This window comes from Geotrypetes seraphini, chromosome 6, assembly GCF_902459505.1.
Source record: "Geotrypetes seraphini chromosome 6, aGeoSer1.1, whole genome shotgun sequence".
Taxonomy (NCBI): Eukaryota; Metazoa; Chordata; class Amphibia; order Gymnophiona; family Dermophiidae; genus Geotrypetes; species Geotrypetes seraphini.
Genome location: NC_047089.1, coordinates 40,737,617 through 40,752,430, shown reverse-complemented (window position 1 = coordinate 40,752,430; position 14,814 = coordinate 40,737,617). Strand labels below are relative to the sequence as shown.

General features: G+C 41.3%; 1 protein-coding gene across 5 annotated transcripts in view; it reads right to left on the bottom strand.

The window, feature by feature from the left end:
* PARP4 (poly(ADP-ribose) polymerase family member 4) overlaps positions 1-14,814 on the bottom strand; it is a 172,621-nt gene that overhangs the window by 18,620 nt on the left and 139,187 nt on the right. For all 5 annotated transcript variants that reach the window (XM_033947750.1, XM_033947753.1, XM_033947754.1 and 2 more), the window contains one exon: positions 186-226. In XM_033947750.1, coding sequence (XP_033803641.1) covers positions 186-226 — 41 coding nt within the window. The remainder of the gene's footprint in view (positions 1-185; positions 227-14,814) is intronic.

Genomic DNA, 14,814 nt, shown 5'->3' with positions numbered 1-14,814 from the left:
TTGTTCACCTGCCAAACCCAAGTGTAACAAAATACAATCAAGTACAGTGGGTAGTTGTCCTACTCCAGAAGGCTTACAATCTCTCCAAGGTGATGACGGGTCATGAACAGAATGGTGAGAAAAATGATATACAAACACTTAACTTCTCAACCTAGTACTATTCATATAAATTTGCATTTACTTACCACAGAAAATGGTTGTGACTGTTGACTGACACCAATACTTTCTAAAAGGGAAAGATTAATATGTCAGAGACAGATATAGTAAAGGAGTGGAACAAGACAGGAGAAGAGAAATGATAAATGAACAGTAGCCCCTAGAAAAAGAGTTAGCAGAAGACATACAGGAACACAGAAAAAAATGTGGGCCCAGCATAATGTAAAAAAATGTCCACACTACAAAGGTAGAAAAAAAAGTATTTTATTTTGAATTCATTAATTAGATTACCCCCTCCTCCTCTTTTACAAAACCACGCTAACGGCTGGTGCTACGGTTATTGTTCCGATATCCACAGGGGATTAATGGACGTTAGAGTATTTGCCATGCAGCTTTGTACTAGGAGTATTTAGGCCCAAATTCACTAAAGATAACGACTCAATCGCTGTTGGCCGATACTCTGGCCAATTTTCAAACAGCGATTGATTCACTATCAAGTTTGCATGCAAATCATTTGCATGCAAACTCATCGACTCAATCACTCAGTGAGCGATTGAGTCGGCGAAGAGCCCTGACAGTAGTGACAGGAGAAGCAACCTCCTGTCACTGCTGTCAGGGTTTCTGCTTTTTTTAAAAAAATAGGACAGATGTTCTGCGCAACTTAAACACGCACCATCTGTCCCATTAAAAAAAAAGCCGACAATCGCCACCCCCCTGTTTGCTCGCTCCCCTGAAAAACCGGCAGGAGGGATGCACATTCCCTCCTGCCACCCGGCGCTTACCCCCCTCCCAAACTTAAATATGGCAGGAGGATTGCCCACTCCCTTTTGCCATTGGCCCCACCCCACGCTGAACCCCCCCATGCCAAAAATGCAGGAGTGATGCCCACTCCTTCCTGCCCCTGCAATGCCCCCTCCCCTCCCCGGTGTCCATACGCTTGGCTATTTTGCATGGGGTTTTACAAATTTGCATGGCTGGGTCAGAAAATGGGCAATCAAATGGAAAAACACACGGTGGGCTGTGTTATGAATCGAGTCAGCAGCGATCGTCGCTAAACCTGTGAAAACAGATTTAGCAACGATCGCTGACTTTAGTGAATCGGGGCCTTAGTTTGGTCCAGGGCCTGGAGCTCTGGAATCTACTGCTATAACAATTCAGACTTCAAACATCCTTACAACAATTTGATCTCATAAAAACATTCCTTTTCACTGATGCTTATGAAACTTATTGGGTGTGAGACTGGACTACACAGTTTCCTTTATGTGCTTCCCTCCCCCTTTTTTCTCATTGCAGATGTAGTTTTCCCTCTTCCCTAACATCTGTTGTCGATATTCTCTGGATTTAGTGAATTACTTTTTCACACAACTTCTTTGGTTTTTGCTGCATATTTTCAAATTTTAAATATTCATGTTATGTTTTACATATATATTATGACTGCATCACGGTTTTCAAATGATTTTTGGCACCAACTGTACTATTTAACCACCAAGGGCATGCATGGTTCCTATTACTGGGTAAGCAAAACACTGACTTTTTTTCCTCCTTTTTAACACTAACTATTTTTGCCTTCGATTATAAAAGCTAACTTCTTTCATATTGGTAAGTTATTTGTCTTTCCAGATATATTTTTACTATTTGGACCATTTTTGCAGTTTTAACACTTGTTTAAATATCCAATCTTTTCAAAAGTTATTTTCTTTAACACAGATGCAATTCATATATCCCTCACTCACTTTCTAATGTCTTTTTATAGTGGTCATATTTCAATGTTTTGTTTTGTTTTTAAACCAGAAATTATATTGGCTCCCAATGCAGGCCAGAATATTATTCAAATTAGAATGTGTTTGTTATAAGATCATGTTTGGTTTAGTTCCTTCTTACTTATATGTTAATCTTTCATTTTCTTTACCAAAACGGCCTTTGCAAAATAATATTTACGGTATTTCGCTTTTCCATCAGTAAAGGAATGCAAGTATAAATGTATGTAACCAATCTACTTTCCCACCGTGGCAAAATGGGAGTCTATAATTTGACCATTAACTTCACTATCATTCTCTTACATGCATTTTAGAAGATTAAAAAAAAATCTATTTGCTTAATAAATTTGGGAAATGATTATTGCATGTTTTTATATGCTTGTATATTCAACAGTTAATGTGCTAGTTTTATCTTTTGTAAATTGCAAAGGAATGTGAGTTATCTGCAATTCATAAATAAAGTTTTATATTATGTTATGTTATTTCACTCACATTGTTATCCCATATGATCTGTTGCTATATATATTTTTTATTTTTCATTCCAGTTGCAATAACAGCTTTATGCTTCTCTAAACTGCCCTGTTATACTTAATGGTTCTCATGATGTGTTTCAGCATTTTTACGCAAACAAACTAGTAAGCAAAACAACCGACAACAAAAGACTGTTCCGCCTAGTGCAACAACTAACATAAGAATTGCCACTGCTGGGTCAGACCAGTGGTCCATCGTACCTAGCAGTCCGCTCCGGCGGCGGCCCTTAGTTCAAAGAACAGTGTCCTAACTGAAACTAGCCTTACCTGCTTACGTTCCTGTTCAGCAGGAACTTGTCTAACTTTGTCTTGAATCCCTGGAGGGTGTTTTCCCCTATAACAACCTCCGGAAGAGCGTTCCAGTTTTCTACCACTCTCTGGGTGAAGAAGAACTTCCTTATGTTTGTACAGAATCTATCCCCTTTTAACTTTAGAGAGTGCCCTCTCGTTCTCTCTACCTTGGAGAGGGTGAACAACTTGTCTCTATCTACTAAGTCTATTCTCTTCATTATCTTGAATGTTTCGATCATGTCCCCTCTGAGTCTCCTCTTTTCAAGGGAGAAGAGACCCAGTTTCTCTAATCTCTCACTGTACGGCAACTCCTCCAGCCCCTTAACCATTTTAGTCGCTCTTCTCTGGACCCTTTCGAGTAGTACCGTGTCCTCCTTCATGTATGGCGACCAGTGCTGGATGCAGTATTCCAGGTGGGGGCGTACCATGGACCGGTACAGTGGCATGAAAACCTTCTCCGATCTGTTCGTGATCCCCTTCTTAATCAATCTTAGCATTCTGTTCGCCCTTTTCGCAGCCGCCGTACATTGCGCGGACGGCTTCATTGACTTGCCAATCAGTATTCCTAAGTCTCTTTCCTGTTGGGTCTCTCTGAGTACCGTACCGGACATCCTGTATTCGTGTATAAGATTTTTGTTACTGACATGCATCACCTTACACTTATCCATGTTAAACCTCATTTGCCATGTCGCAGCCCATTTCTCGAGCATGTTTATGTCATGTTACAGGTCTTCGCAATCCTTCTGCGTCTTCACTACTCTGAATAACTTCGTATCATCCACAAATTTAATCACCTCGCTCTTCACCACCGAACCAAGATTCCACAGACCACGCCAACAAAATAACAGCACGAAACCTAGCAGACTTCTTCCTCAGTAAAATAAAATCAGTCCAAGCAGAAGTCGCGAAGACAAACATTCCAAATGATCTCCAGCCCAACACTCCTGAGCACCACACCGAATCCATCCAAGCAGACCAAATCTGGACCTCCTTCGACAACCTCTCCATCCCCGATACCAAAAAACTTATATCAAAACTATCTATGCACAGCAGCCCCCTCGACAACTGCCCCACTTACCTCCTTTCAACCGCCCCCATCCAAATCATAGCCTGGATCACCAACCTTCTAAATTGCTCTCTGAATCTAGGACAACTACCCAAAGAAATGGGTAAAATTGCTCTCACACCCATACTGAAAACTTCAACAGCAGATCTTTCCATAGCTTCAAACTACAGGCCCATTGCTGGCATTCCCATTCTAACAAAAATCCTTGAAGCCCACGTAAGTAAACAACTAGCCACACACATTGAGCGACATTCATACCTTCACCCATCCCAGTATGGATTTAGAAAACATCACAGCACCGAACTTCTCATCATCACCCTAATCACCAAAATCAAACAACTACTAAGCACAGGTCATCAAGCAATACTACTCCAGTTTGATATTTCCACAGCCTTCGATTCGGTTCGACCATTAACTACTCCTAACCAAACTATCTGAAATCAGATTAACAGGGACAGTGCTGAAATAGTTTACCGACTTTCTACAGAATAGAGAATACACGGTCAAAAAGGGGTGGGGAGTTCTACAATATCTGGAAGGCATTCTGTGGAGTTCCACAAGGCTCCCCACTATCCCCCATCCTATTCAACATATTCATGAGTTAACTCGGAAACATTAAGTTAGAAGATGAAACCATACTATCCTATACAGATGACATTCTCCTATTCATTCTCATGATCAACAACCAACCAAACACTGATGAAAAAATCTCAAACATAGCAAGAATCCAAACCTGGGCAACCACCAACAAACTAAAACTAAATGCCACCAAAACCAAAGCCATCTGCTTCCACACTGCTCGACAGAACATACCGAAGAGCATTACCCTTCAATCTGGCACCATCCTCACGTGCTTGGCTGCATCCTGGACGACACGCTCACGACGGAACCACAAATCTCCAACCTCTGGAAAAAGACCATCTTCACCATGCACCAACTAAAGCTCATTAAACCATACTTTCACCAACACCATTTTGCTCTGATCGTCCAGATGATGGTTCTGCCTCAGATGGATTATTGCAACTCTGCCTACATGGGTATCAATACCATGCTAGTCCACAAACTACAGCTCATCCAGAACATGGCTGTTAGACTAATTTTCAATTTAAGGAAATACGATTCGGTCTCAGCCTTCTTCAAAAGACTGCACTGGCTACCCATCCCATTGCGGATAGCCTTCAAAATATCATGTATCTTACACCATATAATACATGGAAACTCAGCCACCCCCTCACCCTACTATTCTCAAAGATCTGGTCCACCTCCAGGAGAATCATTAACAGAATTCAACTAAATCTGCCTACCACAAAAAAAATCTACATTACAGGTGAGTGTTCCACTCCATGTTTACTTTCCTAGGCGTAAAAACCTGGAATAACCTACCAGAAGCGATCAGAAAATAAGCAAGCCACACCTCATTCTGTAAGAAGCTGAAAACTTTCCTCTTTGACAACTGAACCTACAAACTTCTCTCGGAAAAGAAATGAATGGCACCTCCCCCTGGAAAAAGATGTAAAATACTTCCCTTTGGCAACTGAACCTATACGCTTCCCTCCCCCTTTTAGCCCTTCCCCTGGCCCTTTTTCTACCCCTCTCTCTGTAAGTTGCCTAGAGCCTGCAAAGCTATTGAATGTCTCACAAATGGAAGATCAGATATCTATTTTATCACACAGCTCCTATGTTTTCACTTTTACTCCATTTGTAATAAGTCTCACATGTTGTGACTTAAGACACTGCACTTGCTATATTTAGCAGTTTTCTTAATGTGCCAGCCCTGACTGGGTAAATAACTGAAACTGGAAAATATAATTGAGCAAGCTGGAAAACTAAGATTAACAAATTACTACTACTACTATTTATCATTTCTATAGTGCTGAAAAGCATAAGCAGTGTTGTACATTTAACATGCAATAGATGGTCCCTGCTCAGAAGAGCTTACAATCTAATTTGTCAGACAGGACACATAGGGTTGGGGAGTTTCTTGCAAAGAGAATGTTAGTGTTAGCAGGTGGAGAGTTCAAGAAATAAAGAGGTCATGGATAAAAGTAAGTTTGTTGGAGATAGAGCGGGCATTCCACAGGGTGCATGAGAAAGGTGGGGGGGGGGGAGAGGAACAGAAATAAGATTGGTTACATTGCGGTGTGAAATATGAGTGTGGTGAAGGCTGATTAGGAGGACCAGGATTAGGACTGATGTCCCCGGCAGAGAGCTCGAGAAGGAGTAAGAGAATATGGATGAGTGTAGGAGAAACATGGGAGGGGCTGCGTCGAGATCATACAGGTAGAGTGGGTATAGCTGAATGAGAGGGAGAAAGCGTTGAAGCTTTAGGGCTGAGAAGAGGTGAAGGATAAAAGGGAGGGTGAGGTAGTGAAATCAAAAAGTGAGTGGCATGGTGGTACAAGGTTAAGTGGTTTAGGGTGAAAAGAGAGATTGGGGAAAGTCAGTATTAGGAGAAGGTGTTGGTGCACAGAAGTCATGGGGAGGGAATCTTATGGAATTTCCCCATGGTTCTGAAATAACTCAAATGTGACATTACAGACAACTTACTAGCAATCTAATATATTCAAATCCATCGCTGTGCCTGAAGACTAGGGGTTCCTTTTACTAAGGTGCGCTAGTGGTTTTAGCGCACGCTACAATGCCGCACACACTAAACGCTAACGCCTCCATACAGCTTGCATTAGTATTTTTCATTTAGCATATGGTTTGCACACGCTAATCTTAAGCGCGCCCTAAAAACGCTAGCGCACCTTAGTAAAAGGAGCCCTAGGTGTACAATGTAACATCTATGTTTAAGAAGGGCTCCAGGATTGATTGGGAAACTAAAGAGCATCACATCAGTGATGAGCAAAATGGCTGAAGTTATTCTCATGAATACCTGTCACACATGTATCCCCTGCTCAGACCAGCAGGCGGCTTAGCTATGGCGAATCCTGACCTGTCGGCGTGGCTTCCCCAAGAAAGAGGAAGGCTTTTCAGGTAAAACAGACCTAGGCACCTGCCTAGTCTGCCAGGTCACACTGAGATACTTTGCCAAAAAGGAGACACGATTCAGGTCTATTCAAATTCACATACTTAAGCTTTATTGAACAGGGGGTCTGAATACTTTCAGCCACCCTCATGCAATGCAAAAGTTAAGCATAAAACAAAAACAGCATATAGTTGTCAGAATGGCTTGAGCACTGTATGGCATACAGTTCCAGTTCCCTGGACTTTCTCTGCTTTAAAGATAGTCCTCTTCACCAGGGTTCAAAAAAACCAGAAATGCCATGAAAATAAACTTCCAAACAATGAAAACAAAGCAGATAAATGAAGTTGCAAACTTTAGAAATAAAGTTCCAAGCTTCCCAGCTAACCTTGCTGGGTAACGTGTATAGTTTCCAGAGCAGACTCCTAGGCTCATTAACATCAGCTGAGCTTCTCAGCAGACAGAGCACAGCAGGGTATTAGATAAGCTTCTAGCTTTATTGAGGCTTTAACACAGAGGCTTCACACTATTAAAGATACAGTTCTTTTAGCAAACACTGACCTCTGGGCAGTCTCAGAGTGAAAGAGGTTTTCCTTCTCTCCCTAATCATGGCCAGCTGGGCTCAGGTCACAGAGAGCCAGCACATAAACACAGCTTTGCTTCACTTCCCCTCATGGACTAACCTCCATTCCCTCTGGGTTATAGTCAGCTTCCAGAAGTAGTTCGGTGGTTTCCATTGCCTCAGCCTTCTCAGCAGCAGTTGGGGCTAGGCTTGGGAAGTCCTCTGCCATCTCTATGTCCTCACTACTGTGAAGTTGAGGAGAGAGACTTCTCTCCTCATTTGCTTGTTTGCTAGGCTACTGGTCGTGCCTTTGCCTTGGTTCCTCAGCTCCACCTCCGTCCCTGCTCTCCCCTCTGTGATTCAGGGCTCTGCTTTTATGTGTGTCATAGCCCCACCCCTCTCTCCTAGGAGCAGGGGTGGGCAGGAAATCCCTAGGGCAGTGTTTTTCAACCTTTTTTGGGCAAAGGCACACTTGTTTCATGAAAAAAATCACGAGGCACACCACCATTAGAAAATGTTAAAAAATTTAACTCTGTGCCTATATTGACTATATATAAAGTAATTCTCTTGAATAGGAATCAAATAAACACAAAGAAAGTATTTTATAATTACTTTATTATGAAATATTAAGTAAACAGAATAGTGAAAAATTATAAAATACTTTATTCAGTGCGAAACCTGGGCCTGTTTGGCTGAACACAAAGCTGATATTCTGGCTGGAATCGAAGAAAGACACACACGTAGCTCTTCGTCAACAGTCGGTCCCTTCACCGCCCCGTCACCGCCATCCCTTTCACCGCCACTGCCATCCCATTCACCGCCCCGTCACCGTCCCCGCTGCATCCATATAAGCCTTAGTACTGTAATATTTAGCTTATTCCTTTCTTATAAATCAAAGTTCCTGCTGCTGAACTAGAGAAAGAGATGTTCAGCTGGCAGGGCTTTGTTTATAAATTTTTATCAACACAACTAATATACTATTTTATCCTAAAGCAAAAAATAAATAAATAAATATAATTTTTTTTTCTACCTTTGTTGTCTGGTTTCTGCTTTCCACATCTTCTCATTCAATTCCTTCCATCCACTGTGTGTCTTCTCTCTATGTCTTCCATTTGCTGTTACTGTGCCTCTCCCTTCACCCCCCCCCAATTGGTCTAGCACCCATCTTCTTCCCTCCGCTCCCCCATAGTCTGGTATCTGTCTTCTTCCCACTCTGTCTTCCACATTTCCCTTCGGGGTCTGTTCCTCTCCACCCTCCTTCAATGTCTGTCCTATTCCTTTCCACCACCACCCTTCCCTCCCTCCTTTACCATCTGTTCCTTTCTACTACCCTTCAGCTCCTCTCGCGTGGCTTATCTATCTACCTTCCTCCCTCTTATTTTCATGGCACGTTACAATGTAATTTGTGCAAGCCACTGGAGCCTGCGAGCTCGGTCCCTGTCCCATCCCCACAAACCATCTCGCTTCTGTGCTCCTATTTTCTCCATTTCTAATATCTCCCCTATGTATCTGTCATTGCCCCCCCCTGTGTCCATATACCATCCCCATGGCATGTCCCCTTTATGTCTCTGTCCCTATGCCCCATGCACATAATTTCCCCTCTTTCTGTTACCTTCCTGTGTCCAGATTTCCCCTATCTTCCTCTTCCATACCAGTGTGTCTCTTCTTTTCAACCCCATCTAGCTTTTTTCCCTCTTTCTTCCCCCCCCCCCTGCTTCTAGCATCTGGCTCACCTGCCTGTCCTTCCCTTTCTTTCCTGCTGTGGGTTTTTCTTTCCGTCTTCATCCCCTTGGCCCAGAATCCTTTTCCCTTTCACTCCCTCCTTCCAATTTGAGCCGGGAACACGAGCGATCGCACGGTCCCCGCAGCCACCACTCACCTGCCCAATCGATCCCAATCGCAGCGAAAATTGACCCCACCATCACCAAACTGATGATCAAAACAACAGACATCAAAGTGTTTCGGAAAGAAATCAAAACATTTCTTTTCAAAAAACACATCCTTACTTAATATTCCCCTCCCCAATCACACATGCACTCTCCCCAGCAAATAACACACTAGTCATCCCCTTGAACCTCATTTACCAAAAATATCCAAACTCCTAAATAAGCATCTCCCTTAGGTATCCATTTAACCTTCTCCTAAATAAGCATCTCCCTTAGGTATCCACTCAACTGATTCCTTCAAAGTTAGGTATCTTTCTTCAGTTGCCTATATTGTTTTCCCCACTGAACCTTGTAACTACTTGAACCCTGTCAAGCTATTCTATCGATAAATCCAGATATCTTATACTTGTATTTCTATACCACAACATGTAATTTACTTAAATCGTTGTAATGTAATTCTCTCGGTAATGTCCTGATCTCTTTTAACTGTAATCCGCTTAGAACCGCAAGGCACAGGCGGAATAGAAATCACAAATGTAATGTAATGTTTATCCAGCTCTCTCCCTTCGCCTCACCTTAGTTTGTAGGTTTTGTTTTTCGGCGACATGCACGCGCGGCTGCTCAGTGTTCAGTCTTCTGCTCTGCTGCAACTTCCTGTTTCCGGTTGCGTCAGAGCAGAAGATCGAAACTTGTCTCACGCTATGGTTGCAAACCACTCTCAAGGAAGGCCAATTCCCTCCGGAACTTGGAGAAATAATAATCACCCCCATACTAAAAGATCCCAAAGGCCCAATAGACAACCCAACAAATTATAGACCAATTGCTTCTATCCCACTATACATCAAAATCATCGAGGGTCTAGTTGCACAATATCTATCCAATTACCTTGAAGACCACAACATTCTACATCCATCTCAATCTGGTTTCAGAGCCAATCACAGCACAGAAACATTACTGGTATCTTTACTTGATATAGCCCGACAGCACCTCAGCAAAGGAAACAAGTTACTAATCATCCAACTCGACCTTTCAGCAGCATTTGACTTAGTAGATCATCTAATACTTCTTCAGACACTAGATGCCATAGGAATAACTGGTAAAGTTCACAACTGGTTCCAAGGCTTCCTTCAAACAAGATCATATAGAGTTAAGTCAAAAGATATTTTATCTGACCCCTGGACAAACCCCTGCGGAGTACCACAAGGATCCCCACTATCGCCCATACTATTCAACCTCTTCATAGCTTCCTTAGGCACTGCCCTAGACGCCCTAAATATAATTTCTTTCAGTTACGCAGATGACATAACCATCATTCTCCCATTTGACATACAAGACCCCAGCTCCAATGAACGCCTGATAACAACACTGGAAACTGTAGAAAAATGGATGAAGAACCATAAACTGAAACTGAATGCAGAGAAAACCAAATTCCTACTACTAGAGAAGGAACAAAAGCAATCTTTAACAGAACTGGAAGTAAATACAATCAAATATCCCATACAGAGCACTCTAAAAATTCTAGGAATACAATTAGATAGACGCTGCACTATGCAGACACAGATACACAAAGTCATACAGAAGGCATTCTTCACCATGCGAAACCTAAGAAAAATAAGAAATTTCTTTACCAAAGAACACTACAAGATCATTGTACAATCCCTCACACTCAGTAACTTGGATTACTGCAACAGCCTCTACCTAAATGTCCTAACAATATGATAAAACAACTACAGACAGTTCAGAACACTGCCATCAGACTCATCTACTGTCTCAGCAAATTTGACCACATCACTCCCGCCTATATAGACTCTCACTGGCTTCCGATAAAAGCAAGAACTCAATTCAAGTTCTATTGTCTGCTGTTTAAGATAACCCATGGAACTGCCCCCTGTTACCTAAACAACCGCCTATACCGCTACCACTCATCCAGATCAAGAAGAACTCAAAACCTATTCACCTTCCCACCTAATAATGGAACCCGTCTTAAGAAACTATACGACAGCCTTCTAGCGACACAGGCAGCAAAAATTGACCCCCACAATCACCAAACTAATAATCAATACAACAGACATCAAAGTATTTCGAAAAGAAATCAAAACATTTCTATTCAGAAAACACGTCATTACCAACTAATATCCTCCCTTTATGCACAAGCTCTCCCTCTATAGAATAACACATTAATCAATTCTTAGAACCTTTCCTATCATACATACTCTGATTCCTATATAAACATTTTCCACACTATCCAATAAACTTCTTATGTCATTATTAGGTAACTTCCAATCTGTAAACCGTATATACTGATATTCTCCACTATATTCTCTTATCACTTGATTTCCTGATATGTAATTTTCATAATTGAATCCTCTACCACACCATGTAATGTACATGAATCACTGTTATGTAATTTATCTAGATAATCTTTATTACGCAATTCTTTTGGTAATGTCCAAATCTCCTATAATTTGTATTCCGACTTGAACAATATATAATGTATAATGTATTCAAAATTAATTTTCCTATGAACTGTTTTCCTACCTTCTTCTACTCTGTTTATAACCTAACTAATTTATTTTTCTCAAGTACTTTAGCAAGAATGTGAGCCTTTGGGACAGTCAGGGAACTCTAAGTACTTTCTCTTCATCTTAATTAATCTTACTTATTGCATTTCTTCTGTTTCTACTGTAAACCGCTTAGAACTTCACGGTACAGCGGTATATAAGAAATAAAATTATTATTATTATTATTAACAGCAGCGGGGACCGGGGGAGTCTCATGGGAGCGCGTGCAGGACCCGGCCTGAGGCCTAATCAGTGTCTGCATTTCTCCTAGGCTGATAATATGCATACCTTGCAGGACTAGGTCTCCACTTCTCAGTAAAAATCCTATCAGGCTTTCTGATGAACTTATTCTGATATGGCACTCTCTGCTGGATATTCTTAGGCTCATACCTTTCCTGCTCTACCTCACTGTCTGAGGGTTAGTCAGCCAATTCAATATCCTTACTTTTAACCTGGTCGGCTCTCCTGACCAGGGACCGGACTCTGCTTTTATCCATTACAGGGACAAAGCTGGTTACGGGTTTGTCACACACCAAAAAGTCCAACAGAGAACCCACGGGTATAAAACAGTACAAAAGGAAGTGGGAACGGACAATGAACACTCCACTAAAGATCACTGATGTAAAACCAACTTGTTTATTTCATAAAAGGACACAAGCAGAAGCTGTGGACCCGACACAGCACTGTGTTTTGGCTATGAAAGCATTTTCAAAAGGCCTTTTTGAAAATGCTTTCATAGCTTTTCAATGATTTTGGTTACTCTGGCATGTTAGCTGGACCGAGCTTTGTTTTATCCCAGACCTGTCATCTGTGAACATATACGCCACAGTGACCCCTGATACAGGCGTTCCTCAGATGCCAAAACACAGTGCTGTGTCAGGTCCACAGCTTCTGCTTGTGTCCTTTTATGAAATAAACAAGTTGGTTTTACATCAGTGATCTTCAGTGGAGTGTTCATTGTCCGTTCCCACTTCCTTTTGTACTGTTATTCTAATGAACATGCTGGGTATATGGATAGGCATGACTTATTAGGGAACAGCCAGTATGAATTTACTTAATAAAAGTCTTGTCTTACTAAGCTAATAAAATATAATAGCAAGTTGATTGATGTAATGCATCTTGATTTTCAGAAGACATTTGATAGACTCCCTCATAAGAGACTCCTCAATAAATTAAAAAAAGTCATGGGATAGGATGCAATATCCTATTATGCGTCGGATTTGTACTCAGATCAATGCTGTTTAATATTTATATACACTATCTGGAAATGGTTACAGTGGGTGAGGTGGTCACATTTACAGATGAGACTGGAAGGAATTTGAACTGTACAAAGTCAGCAAGTGTGCAGTATTTAAGCCAAAGACGTTCAGCAGATCAGGCTACAGAAGGACTTTACCAGACTGGGGAAACAGGCCATCTAAAAGGTAGATGAAATTTAATATGGACATATGTAAAGTGATGCACATAAGGAAAAATAATCCAAACTACAAGTGCACAATATTGGGATTCCATAATAGGTATCACCACCCTAGAAAAAGATCTTGGAGTCATTATGGACAATCTTCAGCAGCTTAGAATACACTTCTCCCTCCGTATCCGCGGTTTCTGTATCTGCAGATTAGCTTATTCGTGATTTTTCGGCTGCTGACTCTGCCCCCCCAAAATTACATCATCATTAAAGTTCTTTTTCCTTTTACTGTACCAATAAAAAAGTTTATCGCTTACTATTCACTCTGAAAATCGCTGCTTCCATGCTTTCTCCCACAAAATCGCTGCTTCCCTGCGTGCACTGAGAAAAACGCTGCTTCCCAGCATCCATAGAGAGAAAGGCTTCTTCCATGCATGCCTGTGTAAAATCGCTGCTTGCCTGCTATTAGCCCTAAATTCTCTTTGAATTGCTGGTAATCGCTGCTTGCCTTCTCCAAGCCCTGAAATTGCTACTGGCCTGCTCCAAGATATTCGCAGTTTCAATAATAAAAACGACAGCGTTTTCTAAAAATCGCGAACAACATATAAAAAGTTATTTGTGGTTTTTCCATATTCGCGCCTATGGTCCGCCCGCATCCCCGCGAATACAGAGGGAGAAGTGTATCAGAATCCCTCTGTACTAATCTGTGTGCAGTTTGAGTCATTCCTGTCACAAAAAAATATAGTTGAACTAGACAAGGTATAGAGAAGCACAACAGAAATGATAAAGTGGAAGCAATAGCTCCCTAAAAAAAAAAAAAAAAAGCCAAATAGGCCAGGTAGGGCTTTTAGCACGGAGAAGAAAAGCTGAGAGAGAAAAGACAGGTTTATAAAATCATAAGTGGGGTAAATAGGTAACAATTGTTTATGCTTTCAAACACTACTCAGATACACCTTGATACTAGCAAGTAGCAGATTTAAAACAAATGTGAGAAAGTATTTTTCACTCAACAGACAAGCTGTATAGTTTGTTGTCAGAGAATGTGTTCAAGGCATTCTCCTTTATCTTTCCTCTTCTTCAGATACCTTTAATCACTACTTTACGCCTTTGCAACCTGGAACTCTATAGTTTTCTCCTAGTACTCCTTCCTTCCAAATATTCCCTCACTGGATCCTCCCTGCAACCAACCTCTCAAAACACCTTAAATTTTCAGGTTACATGCTATTTTCACTTCTTCCTCCATAAAGTCTTGTTCTGTCTCACTAGAGCTGAAATACTCAACACTCCAATCCCCTCTCACTTGGACCATTATAATTGCCTTTTTTATGGCTTACCCATTTCTTACCTTGCAATTCATTCAGAATTAGCAGTAAGAACCATTTTCTTCTCCTATATTTCTTTTTTTTAAACTGCCTGAGTCACTCCACCGGTTCTCCATCCATTTTTATAATAAAATGACCCTTCTGTTTTCATGATCCTTTAATCTCATCTGCTCCTTTCTATATCTCATCCCAATTGATCACTTATCCTGTGTTCTCTTTTCTGCTGATTTTGATTCTTCAACACTTTTCCTTTCCTACTCTTGCCCTTTTGAATTCCCTTCTCTCTTTACAATAAGCAAAGTCTCTT